This window comes from Talpa europaea (genome assembly GCF_964194135.1).
Source record: "Talpa europaea genome assembly, chromosome: 13".
In the NCBI taxonomy this organism is placed as follows: domain Eukaryota; kingdom Metazoa; phylum Chordata; class Mammalia; order Eulipotyphla; family Talpidae; genus Talpa; species Talpa europaea.
Window position 1 is genome coordinate 31,643,041 of NC_140080.1, and position 19,854 is coordinate 31,662,894.

The 19,854-nt window shown below is 35.3% G+C and overlaps 1 protein-coding gene across 1 annotated transcript; it reads left to right on the forward strand.

The window, feature by feature from the left end:
• Positions 1 to 2,562: 2,562 nt before the first annotated feature.
• Positions 2,563 to 19,334, forward strand: MYOT (myotilin; the record flags this gene model as incomplete). The annotated part of the gene is made up of 9 exons (XM_084252191.1): positions 2,563 to 2,918; positions 6,570 to 6,744; positions 7,619 to 7,723; positions 10,328 to 10,374; positions 11,896 to 12,028; positions 13,339 to 13,546; positions 15,575 to 15,740; positions 18,825 to 18,958; positions 19,162 to 19,334. 9 exons carry the CDS (start codon positions 2,563 to 2,565, stop codon positions 19,332 to 19,334), a joined length of 1,497 nt encoding a protein of 498 aa, XP_084108317.1.
• Positions 19,335 to 19,854: the final 520 nt, after the last annotated feature.

The following is a 19,854-nucleotide window of genomic DNA, read 5'->3' on the forward strand; positions in this document are numbered from 1 at the left end:
GCTGGCACTCTCTGGAACTACAGGTAAGTTCCTTCTTTATTTCTACTACAGTTTTGAGGTGTTTTTGTTTGTTTTTTGTCCAAATCAGAGCAGTTGGAACAAAGGTGATCTTCAGATAAAAAGATTGAAAGCAAAAAAAAAAAAAAGTTGAAAGCTACAACATTGTAATAATAATGTACAAAGATCTGAAGAGAAAGCACCTATGCATTCTACTGAAACTAGAAGGCATTCTAAAAAGGATAGAGGGAAAGCTAGTTCTGTCTCATTTTTTTTAATCATTCTTTTTCCTTAAAAGGAACACTTGGTCTATTATTGTAGTGATGTCTTATGACTTCAAAATGTCCTTTATCAGTTTTTAGTACAAGTCTGTGCTATATTGGGAGATGGGGAAAAAATGTTGACTTTTAAATAGGAAACTAACAATATTTTATTTATAAAATCTTTGAAATTTACTTAATATTATTTTCAGCAAATTGTTATCATCTATTTGTTATTGAATTGAATTGCTGAACAGTAACTATTAATATGAAGAAAAGTCTCTTATAGTACCTGTGAATATTTCTATGAGTTTTACTGAGACATGAAAAAATGAAACTTCTAAAAGGATATCCTTAATTGAAATTTAAGAAATGTAGCAACAAAGTCATTTTCAAAAAATAAAAATAAATATAACAGTAATTGTTAACTGTGGAGACTGGTACCAAACTGCACAAGATAGTTAACATTCTACAAAATATATGCAAAGAAATATAGGGGCTCTTTCTGGAAAATACTGACTGGCTATTTGTTAAGCAGTTTATTCCTTGCTATTTGAAATGTATCTGAATAATTTTCCTGCCCAAAAGGGAATTTAGGAACCAAACTCTGTATATAATCCCACAATGGAATAAATAAACCCATAACTACAAAACTGCTTGTCTCGAAATAGAATCTTTTTTTTTTTTTTTTGAGATCTAATTAAAGCCTCCTTGTGGATGTATTTTCCCCAGCAATTTAAAGACCTAATATAGTTCTTTAATGAAATGTACTCCAAATACATGACTTTTAAAGTGTTCTTTTTCAATAGAATCTTTCTTTTGGCTGTTTAGTTGCACTTCTGTTTCTCCTTAAAATGTCTAATTTTAATTCTAAACATTCTATGAACAATTTCAGGATGAAGTTGTTTGCCCTGGAAATTTTTCATTTAAAGTGACAATTAATTCAAGACAAGATTAAATAATTATAAGATTTTATTGCAATTGTGACAACTTGGTTAATTTTATCTGTTAAAAGTTTATCACGTTTTCAGTGTTCTTTTATAATATGTGAAACAAACTAAATCACCTTATATTTTAAAATCAGACAGAATCAGAACTCAACAATTTATATTTTCTATATATAGTAGACAATGCCTGTATATAGTCCTACTTAGATTTACCATACTAATGGAGAAAATCAGAGGCAAATATAATCCTTCAAACTGATTTTAGTGGCAAATGATTCAAAAGAAAAACAGAGACCTGCAGGAAGGAAGGAGCGCTAAACAGAACTAAGTAAGTGAAATGTACACATCTTTTCTTGGTGAGAGATAGGCTACCATTATAGTTTTGCCTTAATTCTTTTGTACTTGTCATTCACCATTTCAAAAGAAAAAAAGTGGAGTTAAAACTGTTTCAAACTTAGTCTGAAATACAGATCAACACATGAATTAATTGGTATATCAGAGGAGCCATTCATTGGTTTTGATGAACAATGGGAAGAACCTGGACTGAATTAAAACTGATATTTTATGCAGTTTGTCCTCAACATAATGCTGTTTCATCACATTGCTGATGAGAAAAAAAGAAATCCTAAGTGAAGTTCAATGAAATGACATTATTCAAGGACCTGATTTTCTTCAATCCTTTTGCTTAAGGCCTCCAAATACCCATCAGTGATGTTAAGTGAGGATTTACTGTATATTTAACTGCTATTAATTTTAAATCATTGAATCTCTGTGGTCAATGAACCTGGGGCCTCTGGCAAGTTGTTCACAAAACCATAAATATCCATACTAAACAACATCATAGAATTTCCTTTCATGTATAACCACTTGGCAAATTCAAAACTTTATGTTCCTATATCTTGAAGGCCCTGAGCATGCTTTAAGAATCACCCTGAGGCAAATACCAATGACTTCTTTTTTCTTTTGCTCAAGAGAAAAGTAATTTATGCAAAGACAGGAATAAAGGAAAACTCTATAAGCAGGAAAGTTCTAGCTTGAGGCGACCTTAAAAGCACATAATCCCAAAAACTAAAAGAAGCTCCTAAAGATATTAAATAAGTATATTGGCTTCTATGAAATATTATAACCAAGTTATTTTCTCTTTTTGAAGGAACTATATTCAAGAGAAAGCCACTCCATCAAATCCAGGAGCACAGTATTCCCAGGATCTCAACCAGGAGGAGCAGATCAAGGTTGCTTCTGATTCCTTGCAACCTTCTGTAATTCCAGGCTTGCAGCCTCAAAATCAGAATCCCACCCCTCCAGGAGCAAATCACTATAGTAATAAATTGCCTTCACCTTCTGTATACCAGCTAAGTATGTTTAACTACGAACGTCCAAAACACTTCATCCAATCCCAAAATCCATGCAGCTCCAGACTGCAACCTCCTGGACCGGAAACCGCCAGCTTCTCTAGCCAGACTAAACAGTCTTCCATTATGATCCAGCCCCGCCAATGCACAGAGCAAACATTTTCTGCCTCTTCAACAATGAGCTCTCACATCACCATGTCCTCCTCTGGTTTCCCTGCCTCTCCCCAGCAGTTTGCTGGCTCCAACCCTGGCCAAAGGGTTACGGCTACCTATACCCAATCCCCAGCCAGCTTCCTCAGCTCCATATTACCATCACAGCCTGATTACAGTAGCAGCAAAATCCCATCCACTATGGACTCCAAGTAAGTGCATTTTTAATATACATTTATATATGGATATATATACCGCATATTCAGTGAACTTATATCTGAGGAGTGTGGGGGATATTTTGTACTTCATTCTCCACTATCTAATATGTTATTGAGATCTCATTCCATAGTTATCCTAGAACACCTTGAACCAGGTACTGGCAATAAGAAGTCATCGGACACACTGTCCAGTATCCTTGGGAAGCTGAACTAAAATCACCTGTTACCCTATATAATTACTTACCTATTATTTTTCATTTTCAAAACATTATTTCTAACATACACAAGAGCAGTGAACTACTACCTCAGAGCTGAGCAAAGATCCTCATACTATAAATTAATTGCTCTGGTTCTGGGCTCAGCTGAGATGAAGAACACCTGTCTGCTCTTTGTCAGCTAGGATTTCCTCTCACATAAGCAGAGGCTATTAAGTTTCTTCTCAGTCTTAGTCTTTTCTTCCTATCCATTTAGTCCTCTGGTCCTGAATATCCACTTAACTAAAAAGGAAATCTGGAATTTAGACACTAAAATATATGAATTTTTTTATCATTAGGAACAGAAGAACGAAAGCTTGAATAGATAAAGGCTTATGACCCTAAGGTTTCCTTTGGTAATTAAAACCACATTTACCCTGATCTAAATACAGGAAGAATACCTGAAGCCTTATGCAAGCATGTACTATTTCCACAGCCCTAAAACTGTTCTAAGAGAACTTGATATGAAGAAGGACATAGTGGTAGTGCTTTTTATAAAACATGAACTGAATACTCTGTGCTTATGCAAACTTAGAGCTATCAGTTTTCCTACTCCTTTCTGATGGCTGACTAGACCATCAGAAAATTAAACCAGAGGCATGTGAAAAATTTTCTGATGGCATAAGTTTTGTAGTAGGCTTATCAAAAGATTTGCTAAAAATCCCTGTTAATTTTTCTCAGTCTTCTCTAGAGGCTAATTTTTCTAGAGATTTCTAATTTTGGCGACAATGTTGGAAACCTAGCTGAATTGACCACAGCAATGCAACTTGTAAGGAAACCTCAGTATCTTTACAATTAAAAACCAAAGAAAGTCAAAAACATTTCTTAGAATCATATACTAGGTTGAGCCATTTGAAATGGCTGCTAGTCAACCTACAAAAAATGTCATTTTTTATAGTTTGGACCTAGTGATTTTTAAAAGATACTGTCAAGAAATAAGAGCTTACTTTTCTTCCCTCCCAAATTCCCTTTATAACCATTATCACACATTGTAGACTTTTCTTGGTTACATTTTACCTGTATGATCATTTTCCGTCTAGCTTCTAATTATTTTCAAATGTCCCACAAAGGCGTTTTAAAACACAAAATAATCTTTTCTGACAATAATATTTTTCTTAGTAGTCTTTCAATCCTATTTCAAATCCCTGACTAGAAAAAAAAAGCCACCAAGCAGATATTACCGAGCTTCAACCATGTACCCAGCTCTGTGCACAAAACTAAGAAGAGAGGACAAAAGGCAAAAATGGAGAGGATAAGGCCCCAAACCAGAGATCAAAGGTCCAACTTTAGCTGTTCCATTTTCAGCAACCACAGATAACTCTTTTAATCTTCCCACCGCCACTTGACACCCATTCAGTGTCCAGCTGCACAGGGTAGAAAGCTCTGGCCCTTTGAACATTTGTGCACAACTCCCTCATTGTTGTGATGGGCTTAAATTTGCCCTATCTTCTAAATCTAACCTAGAGATCTTTGAAAGCTTTATTTAGCTTTTCATCAGCAGGAAGCCTTAAGCAAGTGTTTTATTCAGTTGATCAAGTCATAGACTGGAAATTGAAGCTAGCTCTCTAATTCTAAATTTTCCTTTCAAAAAAGCTTGCTGTGTGGGACATTCAGCAAGTTTACCTTAGCTTCTCAGTGATCTGTAACAAAATTAAGGATTTAGGTGATTAATGATAGAAAAAATAGACCTATAAAGCGGTATACAAGTATAATATTAGTTTATAAATGAGTAGATATCAAATCCTAACACTTAAGCCATCCAAAAGGTAATAGGTACATTAAATGAATAAAGTGAGTGAGGCTATATATATATATCAGACCTGGTTTTGATATTCCTTCAGGATTTCTCAAATATATTTCATTAAATTATGACAATCTGAAATTCACTTCAACAAATGTGTTAAAAAGATATATTATAAAGTGGTAGGCTTGCATTAAAAAAAAAAAAAAAAACAACCCAGTATGCTATCATACAGATGGAAAAATAGAAGATCTATGAGATCAAAGGAATTTTACTACTTTGATATGGGAATTCAGTATTTAAAAAAATCACTATTTATCTGAACAATTGATTGGCTATTTACTTAATTGAACAAGTCAAACCTTAGCTAAGGATTATTATAGACAATCCTGAAGACCTGAAATGTACATCATCAACTTTGAATACAATGAAAAATATTCAGTCAACTGATAATATCTTCTACACCCAGCCTTTGTGTTAATGGATGTAAATGGTGAATAATAAGATGCCTTTTTTTCTTCAGTATGTTTACAACCTAGTGATTACTAATCAAGCCCCCAAAGTCTTCAAAAACTAAAACTCTGGCTCTAGTCAGAGGAAATACATTTCCAATTAGCTTACAAGTTATTTTAATAATCCTTGAGAATATATAAACAAGAACATATCAGAGAGTAGACTACAACTGCTTCATTTGGATAACTGGAGAATATTTATTAGGAAAATGGTAAAATATTCATTAAGGGCAGTGTCCAGGTTTAAACAGATAGAAGTTAGCACCTATTGGGCTTTAAATGAAAAAACCACGGTGAAATCTGTACAAGACACTGTGAAAAGTATAAGCCACCTAGCAGATCTAAAAATACAGGACTCCCTAAATACCATTCCTGTTCTCTGTTAGAAATAACAGGGAAGTTCTGGGAAGGGCAAGTATATCTTAGATGGAAATTGGAAATAAGTATTTAAACCAAACTCTTCAACTGTTATTCAAATTTACTTTCCTTTCTTCAAACCCCTTTTTCAGCTTACATTTCTTTCTCCTCGTTCCTCAAATCATACCATTCTTTCACTAAAAACCCCTTTAACAATGTTGAAGGTGTCATTACATAAAAGCTATTTGTTATTTATTATACAGTATATTACTTGGTATTATCTGGAATACAAAATTTTAATAGGAAAGCCAGTGACTTTGTAAACTGTAGACTCCATTCAAAGCAATAGAGTATTTACTAAATACCAGCGGTTATGTTGGTAAATATTTAACAGTGAGGTCTGGGGAAGGAGCCATGGTCTGTGGTAGTTACCAATTCCTTGTGGTAAGATACTCCCATCAATAGTAATTCAAACTACAAATATGAGGTCACAGATTGCTGGGACAAGATGCTAAAAATCAGTTCTCTCAAGCCTACCTACATGAAGCACATCTTTAGGGAAGATCTTCAAGGAAGGACACCCTCCTGATGTTCAGTCTAACTTATAAAGAAGAAAAAAAGCTAGCAACTAACATACAAAATACTTCTTGACTGTTATTAGGGCCACTGGTGTTTTTAATAACACTAGTAAATGACATTAGGTTCAACCTATTTGATAAAATGAGGCCAATTCTATTTTAGATACATTTTAAAGATTTTTTAAAATCTTTTTTCTTTAAAGCTATCAACATCCTTCAGTTGGCCAACCTATAAATGCTATGCCATCCCAAAGTACAAATGCTAAGCCCACACCAAGGACTCCTGACCATGAAATACAAGGATCAAAAGAAGCTCTGATTCAAGATTTGGAGAGAAAACTAAAATGCAAGGATAGCCTTCTTCATAATGGAAATCAAGTGAGCAAGATGTCTGTTTGTACAGAAAGTCAATTTAGTAATAAAATCTAATCTCAACAAGAAAGCTCTCTGTCTCACAGGGCTATATTCACATAATCAGCAAGGGAAAGGATTATAAAAAAAAAAGGGGGACTATTTAGGCCCTATTCTATGTTTTTATGCATAAAATCACCTCTTGGTTTTCAGTAGTGAAAGCATGGAGCAAATGAAAAGTCGACCTGAACATTTTAATGACAATGTTCTGTTGCAGGCATACTCATAAAATATGCCTGATGACCAAATAACTAATGGGAAATACTGTCAACCAGCTTCTTCATGTATTTTGGTGCACATTATGGATAGACAGATAGTTGTAATTCTTATTATGTAAAACTCTTACTGTGCACATTATGTCACTCATTTTTGAAACAGTACTATATGTCTTTAAGCCAAATACATTTGATATACTAGTTATATTACTTTCAACCAGAATTAATAAGTCAAACATTCAGTGTTCATTTAATAAGAGTTATTTCTGAATGTGCGAACATTCAGTACTATATTCAAAGACAGCCAAATAGAACAGGCAGAACAAGGAGGAAAAGAAAGAATTTCCCTTTACTTGGGGGAGCCTAATTTTAAGTTTGATTATGCCTGCTATTTAAAAGTAAAAAGAAAACAGAAGTGAATACTACAGAGAAGGGAAATGTCACTAGAATGGATGGGAAATACTTAGAATGAAAGAAAAGCCTTTTGAAAACACTGCATTGTCTATAATTAAATAGATAGAACTATATACCTTTTTGGTATAATGCTTGGTGGTTTTAGGGAAAGCTATACAAACAACTTTAATTAAATCTCATTACTCTCTCCTTAATAACTTACTTCTTTAAAGCGAATGACATATGAGGAGAAGATGGCTCGCAGATTGCTAGGACCACAGACAGCAGCTGCAGTGTTTCAAGCTCAAGATGATGGTGAAGCACAAGACTCACCACAGGTAAATTAAAATAATCTTTTATCTAACTGGAGCACTTTTCTTTTGCATGATTTTTAAATGTCTGCTTTTCGAAATGCCTTTAAATATCACTTTGAAGCAAAAACCGATCACTTCCATGCTCCAATCATGTGAAAATTAGAATGTGTCAAAATTTAAAACATACAAATTTTAGATTTTATTCCATTTTCTGGTGGTTTTAATATCTGCATATGAAATGTCACAAAACCAAAACACCAGAAGGATAATGATGTCACTTTTCATGTGGATATTTAGGGGTTAGTTAGACTTAGGAATCTTACTACAATGTGTACACCTACAAGAGAATTTATGAGTTGTAAATCTTCACCAGGTTAGAAGTTAAAACTCTAAAACCAAAGGAATTATAAGCTTTCTGCATAAGCTGACTACCATTTCAGTGTTTGAAAATATAGCTGTGGTATTCATGAAACATCTAATTTCTTTTACTATGCTCCTATCTTCATAAATGAGTCTTGTTATAAAAACAAAAACAAAAAACTATGAGGGGCCTCCCCGGTGGCGCAGCGGTTGAGTGCTGGGTTGCAAAGCTGCCCGCGGCCTCTGCGGCACCTGTTCGATCCCCACCTGCTCCCCGGCCACCGGAGGAGGGTCCCACATGGCGCACAGACCTCTCCTGCCGCCTGCTGCTCCCCTCAGCAGTGTACTTTGGTCCTTCTGCCTGCTCTGCTCCCCGCTCTGGCTCTGGTGAATTCTCTCACCCTCCCGCGCTTCTGACTGTACCCAGTGCATGTATAAACAAAACAAACAAACAAACAAACAAATAAATAAAACATGCCTCTATTAAAAAAAAAAAAAAAAACTATGAGTAATGGCTCTAAGAGTAACAAAAACATTCTTTTCCAAGAAGGGATTAACTTTATGGAGAGCATAAAGACAATGTCCTAAAGGCATGTGCCTGACCAACTTGATTTTAACAAGCTAATTTAACCTGAAGAGAAAAGTACAATTGGAGCACATAATGACCTGTTCGTGCTCCCTGTTAGTGCTCTTTCGGTCTTCCTTCAACAGTAACTTCTTCCTTCCTTCCCAAAACGTCCATAAGAAACTGTGAGACAAAGGGATGAAAATGGGTTCTCAAGAATCCCAAATTTCTAAGTATAGGAAGCTGAGAAGAGATTTTTGTTTTTGTTATACAAAATTCATCCACTAAAAAGGATGAAGCAGGGTCTAACAATGCACAAGAAACAAGAAGAAACTAGAAGTTAAATCTCTTTCAGGCTACTGAACAATTTGTTCATTCAAGTAACTTTGTAGAACACATGTGGTGCACTGGGCTCTAGATTTGGTATAGAAGATTACAGCAAGAATAAGACACAAATCCATCTCTATTAGAAATAACTCAAAGCAACATTATATTGATGATAGTTTACCTTATAAATTTACATTATATGAATTCAGGCCAATGATTTATCATTTTTCTCATTCATTCTTTAAAAACTTTAAATGAAGGTGATGGTACCAAGAAAAATATTAAAATATATCATTACGAAATCAGAAAAGTCTCTTTTTTGCATACTTCAAACATTCTACCTAAATAATACAAAATTCCATCAAACTATGTAAAACTGAAATATATCTATGAATATGAAGATATGCACATTATACTACCATTATAAGAAAAATCAAAAGCTTAATTTGGATATTTTGAATTAAATTGCGTTGTTTTTGGTTTAAAATAAAAAGTTCATTTATTTGCTCACTCAATTGTTGATTTGACATTGTGCTCAGAGAACCTTAAAGCTAGCTAAAAATTGTTACAAAGTGGTAGGAATTCTATTTTAAAATGACAAAATACATTCAATATATCCACCCAAAATCAATTATTTGTACTCAAACTTTGTTGTGTTGCTATACAAATGTATTTTAAATTTTGGGGTAGGCACGATATTTTTCACTTATTTCTGTATTCCACTGTGCCAAGCATAGTGAAATACACTAAATAGGCACTAAATACTTAAATCTATTATAATTTTCACCAATTCCTGATTTTATTTTCAAATAGAAATAATTTCCTGGTGCCTAGATATGAATCCTAAAAGATATTTCCTTAAATTAAATATATTTTATTAAGCAGGGAGTAATTAATGTTGTTTTTCATCTTTTTATTGCTCTGCACGTATCTTCCACAGTGTCCATCGGGCTATTGTGCCATGAACTAAAAAAAGAAGTATTTTCCAGTCTCTTCTGTGTTTACTGCTGTTGATGCCACTCTAGAGCACTAGGTACAATACCTTGTATCTACTGCCAACACAAGTGACTTCATGTCTATTCCTGGTTCACTAAAGGACAATCTGTACTGTGCTCCCATTTCAAATATACCAGAGCCATCATGCTAATTCTCATAAACCATACCTGTTGAATAATCCTAATAGTATAGGGGATTTCTTGCTAAAGTATTGTAAGATCAGTGCACATTATATCTTAAATGCTTAAAAAAAAATATGTAGAGCAATGGCTGTAAAAATACAGCCAAAATAGAAATGTTCCTTTCAACTACAAATACTTAATTCACTATCATTTTAAGCTTGCAACTATATGTTAACATTCTGTTTTCATTTCAAGCAGCACAACTCAGAACATGCACGACTGCAAGTTCCTACATCACAGATAAGGTAAAGTTTATTTTTTAATTTTAAAGAAACATATAGTTTGCTACCTAAATCATTTTCAGCTTGAAATATTTTGAAAGCCCTCAAGCTTCTTCTATGCCCTAATAAAAGACAATGACGTAATATATATATATATAAATAAATTAAAAGAAAAAATCAATGTGCATTTTTGAATGTTCAAGATGATGATCAAAAATTTTATCTGTTGGGCTTCCCTGGAGGCATATGGGTTAAGTCTCAGTGCTATTGCCACAATGGCCTAAGTTGGATACTAGCCAGGGAGCTAACCCACATATGACACAAGAGACCTCTCCTGTCTTGCCAGCCACTCCCCTCAGCAGTGTATTTCAGTAGATCTTTCTGATCTGCTCCCCACTCTGTCTCTGGTGACTCTTCTCACCCCCTGCACCTCTGGCTTACATCCCAGTTCTTGTATGCATAAATAAAATAAGTAAATCTTTAAAAAAAATTTTTATCTGTTAAGTAGCAGAACTATCTCAAAGGACATATTATTAAAATGATATGGTGGGCCTCCCCAGTGGCACAGCGGTTGAGCACTGGACTGCGAAGCTGCCCACAGCCTCTGCAGCACCGGTTCGATCACCAGCCACCGGCAAGGGTCCCACATGGTGCGCAGACCTCTCCTGCCGCACCCACTGCTCCCCTCAGCAGTATATTTCCTCAGTCTGTCTGTTCTGTTCCCCGCTCTGGCTCTGGTGAATTCTCTCACCCTCCTGCACTTCTGACTGTACCCAGTGCTTGTATAAATAAATAAATAAGTCTTAAAAATAAATAAATAGAATGATATGGTGAACTAAGTCAGAACCACGTTTCCACATTAAAGCAACTTTCTCATGACAATCTAAACCAAGTTTTAATTTTGCAGTCTTTGTACCTATTAAGAACTATCCAGGAGGTACTCTGCATTTTTTTTAAAGATTTATTTGTTTGTTTATTTATTTATTTATTTGTTTGTTTGTTTGTTTATTTATTTATTTATACAAGCACTGGGCACAGTCAGAAGCGCGGGAAGGCGAGAGAATTCACCAGAGTCAGAGCAGGGAGCAGAGCAGGCAGAAGGACCGAAGTACACAGTCGAGGGGGGCAGCGGGCGGCAGGAGAGGTCTGCACGCCATGTGGGACCCTCCTCCGGTGGCCGGGGAGCAGCCGGGGATTGAACCGGCGCTATAGAGGCTGCGGGCAGCCCTGCAACCCAGTGCTCAACCGCTGCACCACCGGGGAGGCCCAGGTACTCTGCATTTTAATAGATAAGTTTCTTCATCAATCTGTGGCACTGAGAAAAAGAAAAAAAGATGTATAATTTGTACCAGATGTTTCTAAATTCCTACTATTTTCAATAGTCACGAATATGCCATAGCAAAATATAGACCTAAGTCATCTCCCATGTTATTACAATATCAGATCAAACAGTGGACTTTGAGGTCTCAAATTTGATGGTATTTGTGTAAAAGGAAAAGGAATGACCAATTTTCTGCAGAGTGATTGTTAAAATATTTTTTTCAGAAGTAGATCATCTTCTAGGGGAGATGTGAATGATCAGGATGCAATCCAGGAGAAATTTTATCCTCCTCGTTTCATTCAAGTGCCAGAAAACATGTCAATTGAAGAAGGAAGATTCTACAGAATGGACTTCAAAGTAAGATAAGTGCTAAACAAATATTGGAGGAAAATTAACAATGAGATACTAAGTTTTGTAAAAATGCCCCTTTTCATTACACACATTGAGAAGCAGTATATAGAATAGATAAGAACACAAATTCTGCAGCCACGCTTACCTGGATTTAAATCTGGCTCTGCCGCTTTCCTTCTGTGTAATCTTACACATGTCACTCTGTGCTATTGTCTCATGTATAATATGGTAATAACAAATACATCTACCTCATAACATTGCTAGAAGGATAAACTGAAAAAATAGGTATAAATACACATAATAGTGCCTACCATCTAAATACTAAATATAAATGAAGCTACCATAACAATAGGATTTCTAAAATAGAACGCCTCTTTAATTTTTCCCTATTAAGGAGTTCAAGTCAACCTGTTTTCTCTTGGCCTATATGAGTTCTGCAGACTGAACAGCTCTTTAGAAAATCATATATTATCTTCATTTTGTAGAACTTTATCTTGTAAAATGTTTTTCCAGATTTCTGATGATCAAAGTCAGTGTGTAGATTTAATTGGTAAGATTTATATTAAAACACTTAACAAACTGCCATTTATGCACTAGAACTACAGTTTTGAAAACTGCTTTTTTGAAAAGGTTTTTCATTAGATCGATAAGACTCACATATATAGGCCTCAGGGAGTTCAATTACAGTCACCATAGTCAGAAAAGCCATATGACTGCCATATTCCTTGTGGAGACCAACATAAATTAATGTTCTACACATAGTAATTAAGAAATCTTGGAAAACCTGAGGTCACCTATGAAAGAGTTTGGTGGGGTTTGAGATAGTCTGAAAATATTATATTAATTTTAAGGGTTTTCATTTCTACTGTTAAAAAATATTGAAAGCAGGGCCTCCCCGGTGGCGCAGCGGTTGAGCGCTGGGTTGCGAAGCTGCCCGCAGCATCTGCTGCGCTGGTTCGATCCCCGGCTGCTCCCACATGGCGCGCAGACCTCTCCTGCTGCTCGCTGCTCCCCTCAGCAGTGTACTTAGTACTTTCTACCTGCTCTGCTCCTAGCTCTGGCTCTGGTGAATTCTCTCACCCTCCCGCGCTTCTGACTGTACCCAGTGCTTGTATAAATTAAAATAAATAAATAAATAAAGCACAAATGTTTAAAAAAAAAATATTGAAAGCAAAGACCTCTTAACGCACTTGCTTTACATTTCCAGTCACAAATCTACTCAGATGCAGAAACTGTTAAAATTGATAAATGGACAGCTGGTTTACAATAATGCTGCAATTTAAAATTCTTTCATCTATTTATGTTTTTGTTTCTAGGTGAGTGGTCTGCCAGCTCCTGATGTATCATGGTACCTAAATGGAAGGCCAGTTCTACCAGATGAGTTACACAAAATGATAGTGTCTGAGAAGGGTTTTCATTCACTTATCTTTGAAGTAGTCAGCGTTTCAGATGCAGGAACTTATGCGTGTATTGCCAAGAATAGAGCAGGAGAAGCCACCTTTACTGTGCAACTGGATGTCCTGGGTAAGCCTTCAAGGAGACCGTGAAAGCTCCTTGAAATCCAGTAGTATTTGAAAAGAAAGTATTTAAAAACAAAAGCCCAGAACACTTCATATTTAAAGATAGTATCTGTACAACCCAATAAAATGCCAATTTTTATCTAAAAGTCATGGGGGAGAAAGGAAGATGGGGAAGGAAAGGCAGATTTTTTGAGGGGAATACAATGAAACTAGAAAAACAGGTTTTTCTGGAAAGGAAATAAAGAAACAGTACAATTTTAGATATACCAAATAAGATAGTATAGTATAAAAGTATTTCTAGATGTCACTAAACGGGTCTTAAACTGAAGTTTATTTATTAGCATTTTTCTGGTCTACAGTTTAAAATAATCACACATAGCTTGAAATTAAACAATAAATGCAACTTTTAGTCTTAGTCTAATTTCTCTTCACTAAGAAACTTGTCTCAAATGACAGTAACACATACATGCCTCCTTGCTTTAGAAAACAGGTATAGCAAAACTCATCTTCTTATTAAACTTATGTCCTGATTTAAAATATTACAATTTAGGGCCTCCCCGGTGGCGCAGCGGTTGAGCGCTGGGTTGCGAAGCTGCCCGCAGCTTCTGCAGTGCCGGTTCGATCCCCGGCTGCTCCCCGGCCACTGGAGGAGGGTCCCACATGGCGCGCAGACCTCTCCTGCCGCCCGCTGCTCCCCTCAGCAGTGTACTTCGGTCCTTCTGCCTGCTCTGCTCCCCGCTCTGGCTCTGGTGGATTCGCTCACCCTCCTGCGCTTCTGACTGTACCCAGAGCTTGTATAAATAAATAAATAAATCTTTAAAAAAAATTAGAATTTAAATGCTTTAAAAACATCACATTTGTAATGATATACCCCATAGTATGATGCATAAGAGAGATATTGCTATATATTCACTAATCAAAGTAAAGGATGAACAATTTTCTTGAATTTTTGTCCTACAAAGATCAATGAAAAAATTTTAAGATTCTGTGATATGGTAAGACCTCACTTTATGGGAAAAACTAATGATCCGGAAATTTTTTAAAAATCAAGTAAATTCACTTTGGGAAAATCCTTTTTCTACCAACTATAATGTTGGTATAAATTACCACAATGTCAGAGAGCTGAAAAGGACCTTAGCAGGAAATCTGTCTAATCTGCTCATTTCTCCTTCAGAAAAGCTAGAGTGTAATTTGCTTTTTGCCCTCAGATATTTGAAGAAAAGTAAAAATATCATAATTACTGGCATTTGTATATTATTTGTTAGTTTACAAAGTGTTTCTTAATTATCTCAACTGATCTGTACAATAATTTTCTGTGGGGCCTCCCCTGGTGGCACAGTGATTGAGCGCTGGGCTGCAAAGCTGCCTGCAGCCTCTGCAGAGCAGGTACGAACCCCGGCTGCTGGTGAGGGTCCCACATGGCATGCAGACCTCTCCTGCCACGCCCGCTGCTCCCCTGAGCAGTGTATTTCATCGGTCTGCCTGTTCTATTTCCTGCTCTGGCTCTGGTGAATTCTCTCACCCTCCCACGCTTCTGACTATACCCAGTGCTTGTATAAATAAATAAATAAATCTTTAAAATATATATATATAATAATTTTCTGTGGTAGGCACAGCAGTCCTGGTTACAATTTCATAGTGGCTAAAAGTGAACCTCAGAAAAATTAAATAAATTATTCCCAACTTAGCATGACTGGCAGGGACAAGAAAAGAATTTGAACCCAAATCTTTTGGGTTCTTTTTCTGCGATTCATGCTGCCTTCCTACACATGAGATAAATGAAAATATGACAAATTCATTGAATGAAAACGATTATAAATTCAATGCACTGTTACATTACTATTTTGGGACTCTAAATGGTATAATTATACAACAGTACTGTATATTATTAAAACTTAATTTAAAACATAAAGTTTCCAATCCTGTTCACAGTTTTTTAGAACTTTCATTTCAACATACAATTTCATAATGCTTTGTTCTGACTTAATATTTTTGTAACATTTCAAATACTTGAATTTTTATTACTATGTAGCAAAAGAACATAGAAGAGCACCAATGTTTATCTACAAACCACAAAGCAAAAAAGTTTTTGAAGGAGATACAGTGAAGCTAGAATGCCAAATCTCAGCTGTACCTCCACCAAAGCTTTTCTGGAAAAGAAATAATGAAATGGTACGATTCAACACTGATCGAATAAGGTAGGATGACTATTTTTATACTTCACTATAATTAATTTGGGTGAAAACAGTTATATTACAGTTTGAAATGCATTTTAAATGATATACATTTGTGATCTCAAGTTGTCTAGATTTTAAAACAAATATAGTAATATAATAAGCCAGGGAGTTTGGCAAGATGGTTGCAGAGTGAGAGATGCTGATTTTGCCTCCTCCACATATCACAACCATACTACACCCAATAAGACAACAACCTCTAAAACATAAATGGATGGCTATCTCATATATCAAGAAAGACATCAGCACAGTAGGAAGGAGTAGGAAATAATACACAAGAAGAAAAGTAAATTAACAATTATTAAATTCATAATTTAAGAGAATAATTCCATTCACAATCACATCAAAAGAATCAAATACCAAGGGATTAACCTGACCAATAAGGTGAAAAACATATACAATGAAAACTATATGACTCCATAAGAAGATTAAAGGATATTCCATGCTCATGACCAGGGAATTAATGTTGTCAAAAGACTGGTTTACCAAAGCATCTCCCATTAAAATACCAATTATATTCTTCAAATAAAAAAAAAACAAACACAATAGGAATGTGTTGGAATCACGAAAGCCTCAAATAACTAAAGCAATCCTGATAAAAAGAAGAGAAATAAAGGTATCAAAACGCTGACTTAAATTATAGTATGAAACAGTAGTAATAGGTAGTAATTAAAACTTAAGGCATTGAAATAAAAATGGACACAGTGGGTCCTCCCCAGTGGCACAGCGGGTTGGACACAGCGCTGTAAAGCTGTTCACAGCCTCTGCAGTGCAGTTCAATTCCAGCCAGCCAGGGAGAAACCCACATGGTGCAGCAGACCTCTCCTGTCTTGCCAGCTGCTCCCCTCAGCAGTGTATTTTGGTCCATCTACCTGTTCTGCTCCCCGCTCTGTCTCTGGTGAATCCTCTCACCCTCCCATGCCTCTGGCCTATACCCCAGTTCTTGTATAAAAATAAATCTTTAAAAAAAATTAAAATGGACACAGGGATCAGTGGAGCAAAATCAAAAGCTCAGAAATAAATCCACAGATATATCAATACTTAATTCTTTTTTTTTTTCCTTTCTTATAGTTATTCTTTTTCCTGGTCCCTTATTTTAAGTTTTCTAGATTCCTGCTATGAATGAGACCATCTGGTATTTTTCTTTTTCTTTCTGGCTTATTTCTCTGAGCATGATCCCTTCCAGCTCCATCCATGTTGCTGCAAATTGCACCTTTTTATTTTATTTTTATATATATGTATATTTTTGTGGGACCCTCACCCATGGCTGGGGATCGAACTGGTGCTGCAGAGGCTGCGGGCAGCCTGGCAACCCAGCGCTCAACCGCTCTGCCACCAGGGGAGGCCCAATACTTAATTCTTGATAAAGGAGAGAATTATACAATGGGGAAAGGAGAGTCTCTTCAACAAATGACTCTGGGAAAACTGGATAACCACAAGTAAAAGAATGAAGCTAGATCGCCCTTTAACTCCATACACATAAATAAATTCAAAAATAAATGGATTAAAGACTTATAAGACCTGCAACAATAAAATATGTAGAAATAAACACTGGTAATATGCTTCACAACATCAATGACAAAGATGTTTTTGTAAACTTGACCCCTATGGCAAAGGAAATAAAAACAAAAATAAGCAATTGGGATTGCCTCAAATTATAAATCTTTCAAACAGCAAAAGATAATATAAGTAGATTAAAAAGACATCCTACCGAGTGGTAGAAAATTTTCATACATTACACAACCAACAAAGTTAATAATCAAGATACACAAAAAGCTTATTCAACTTAACAAAAATTTAAATAATCCAATTAATAAATGCACAAGAGATCCGGACAGATACGTGGAAAATTTTTCATCAGTTTGAGTAAGGCAGCTGCAGGGTAAAACCACAATGAGACATCATCTTAAACACATGAGAATGGCACATATTTAAAAGACCCCCAACGAAAAATGCTGGAGAGGATACAAAGAAAGAGAACCCTATTACACTGTTTATGGTGGAGATGTTAACTGGTGTGGTCATTTTGGAAAGCAACCTTAATTAACCTTAAAAAAAAAAAGTGGACATACCATACAATCCAGCAATCCCACTCTTGGGTATCTGTCTGAAGAACATGAAACCTCAACTCAAAAAATTGAATCTTCTGCAATGGTTATTGCAACATTATTTAAAATAGTTAGGATATGGAAACAACCTAAATGTTCAGTGACAGAGGACTGGATTAGGAATCCATATATATCTATATAGATAGATAGATATAGATATAGATACAGATATAGATTGAAATATTATTATTCAGTTATAAGAAAAGACAAAGTGTTTATGCTTACAGTAAAATTGGATTTTATTACAGTAAAATGGATATGTGAGGGAATTGTGCATAGTAAAGTAAGTCATAATGACAAACACAAATATCAGATGTTCTTATAGTGGACATTTTGACAAAACAAATAAAAAATTAGTGGCCACCAATAAACAAAGTGGGGTTCCCAGGCTAAGAGAAAGGGAGAGGAGAAAGGATCAAAAAAAGGGAGGAAGGTGGGAGAATGTGGAGGCCATTTCTAGGTAATTACTGAGTGAACTGATTTATTCAGTCATGACTTAAAATAAAGCAATACAATTCACAGTACAGAATTTCTGTCATTATATGAGATTTGGAAGTTCTTTATCAGAAAATCAATAAAATCTTGCAGACTTGCAAAAAAAATCTTTCTTGGATCAAAAATATTTTAAAAAGTGGCAAGACTGAAAAAAAATATCTCATTAAGCAAAAATCCACTAATCAGAACTTTAAGGGTTAAAGTAGGCTAGGATTTCCCTTTTTACTAATAATTTAAAAAGCTCACTCAAGAAAATAGGTGGTGTAAACTATATTAAAGGGGAAGAGGGATGTTTAATTTTTTCACAATTGCTATTTGGCATGACTTGGTATAGACTCAGAATTTCCAAATGCCTCTTAACTTTGTATCTGTCTGCCAGTAAGTCAGAAGCAAGACTTTCACAAGAAAATCCTTATACTTTCCTTTTTTAATTGTTTCATTTCAGCTTATATCATGATAATACTGGGAGAATTACCTTATTGATAAACGATGTAACCAAGAAAGATGCTGGGTGGTATACTGTCTCTGCCGTTAATGAAGCTGGAGTCATCTCATGTCATACAAGATTAGATGTTACAGGTATGTCACACTATCAACCCAGGTGTAGGAGACTTTACCAGAAGATTTAATAAGAAGCACAAATCCCAGCACTGAATAAAATCTGAAGGGCTTTCCACATACATCATCAGCTTTCATTTTTTTCCGTCTAATAATGAATACCTACTGCAACCCCTTTGTTTACAGTGGTTTTTCTTAAATGACTTTTATTTGATCTATTTCAGCCCGTCCAACCCAAAATGTCCCAGCTCCTAAGCAGTTACGTGTTCGACCAACTTTCAGCAAATATTTAGCACTTAATGGGAAAGGTTTGGATGTGAAACAAGCTTTTAATCCTGAAGGAGAATTTCAGCGTCTGGCAGCTCAATCTGGACTCTATGAAAGTGAAGAACTTTAATAATTTCACCAACATTGGAAAACACAGCAACTAAACTACTAGAAATATATTCAATTAAATTTTTGAAATAAATCAATAGCTGTATTAACAGATTATGACTTTAATTAGGTAATATAACTAATATATATTTATACTACTATTTATCCTCTGACTCTTACACACTCTACTTCTCTGGTTTGTGAAGCCTATAGAAAATTTGGATATATGGGTTTGTAACTGCAGAAGATGATCTTAAAATGTGGGATTTTAACATTTAAATCATACACACTTAACAATTACAGATTATACATTAATACCAACGCTTTTAAAACATCTAATGCTTGCTATAAGGTGTACTGGTACTGCCTTCTAAATAGTTTTACCAGATTCCTCTTACAGAATCACTAACATCGTACAGATTTTCTGGGTGCCACAGTTTTATGTCGCAAGAGAATAAAATTTCAAATATTTAAAACAGTGTCTCCTCTTCACAAAATTTTAAAATTTTCTAATAAAACTTTAGGGTTTAAGGGTGATAATA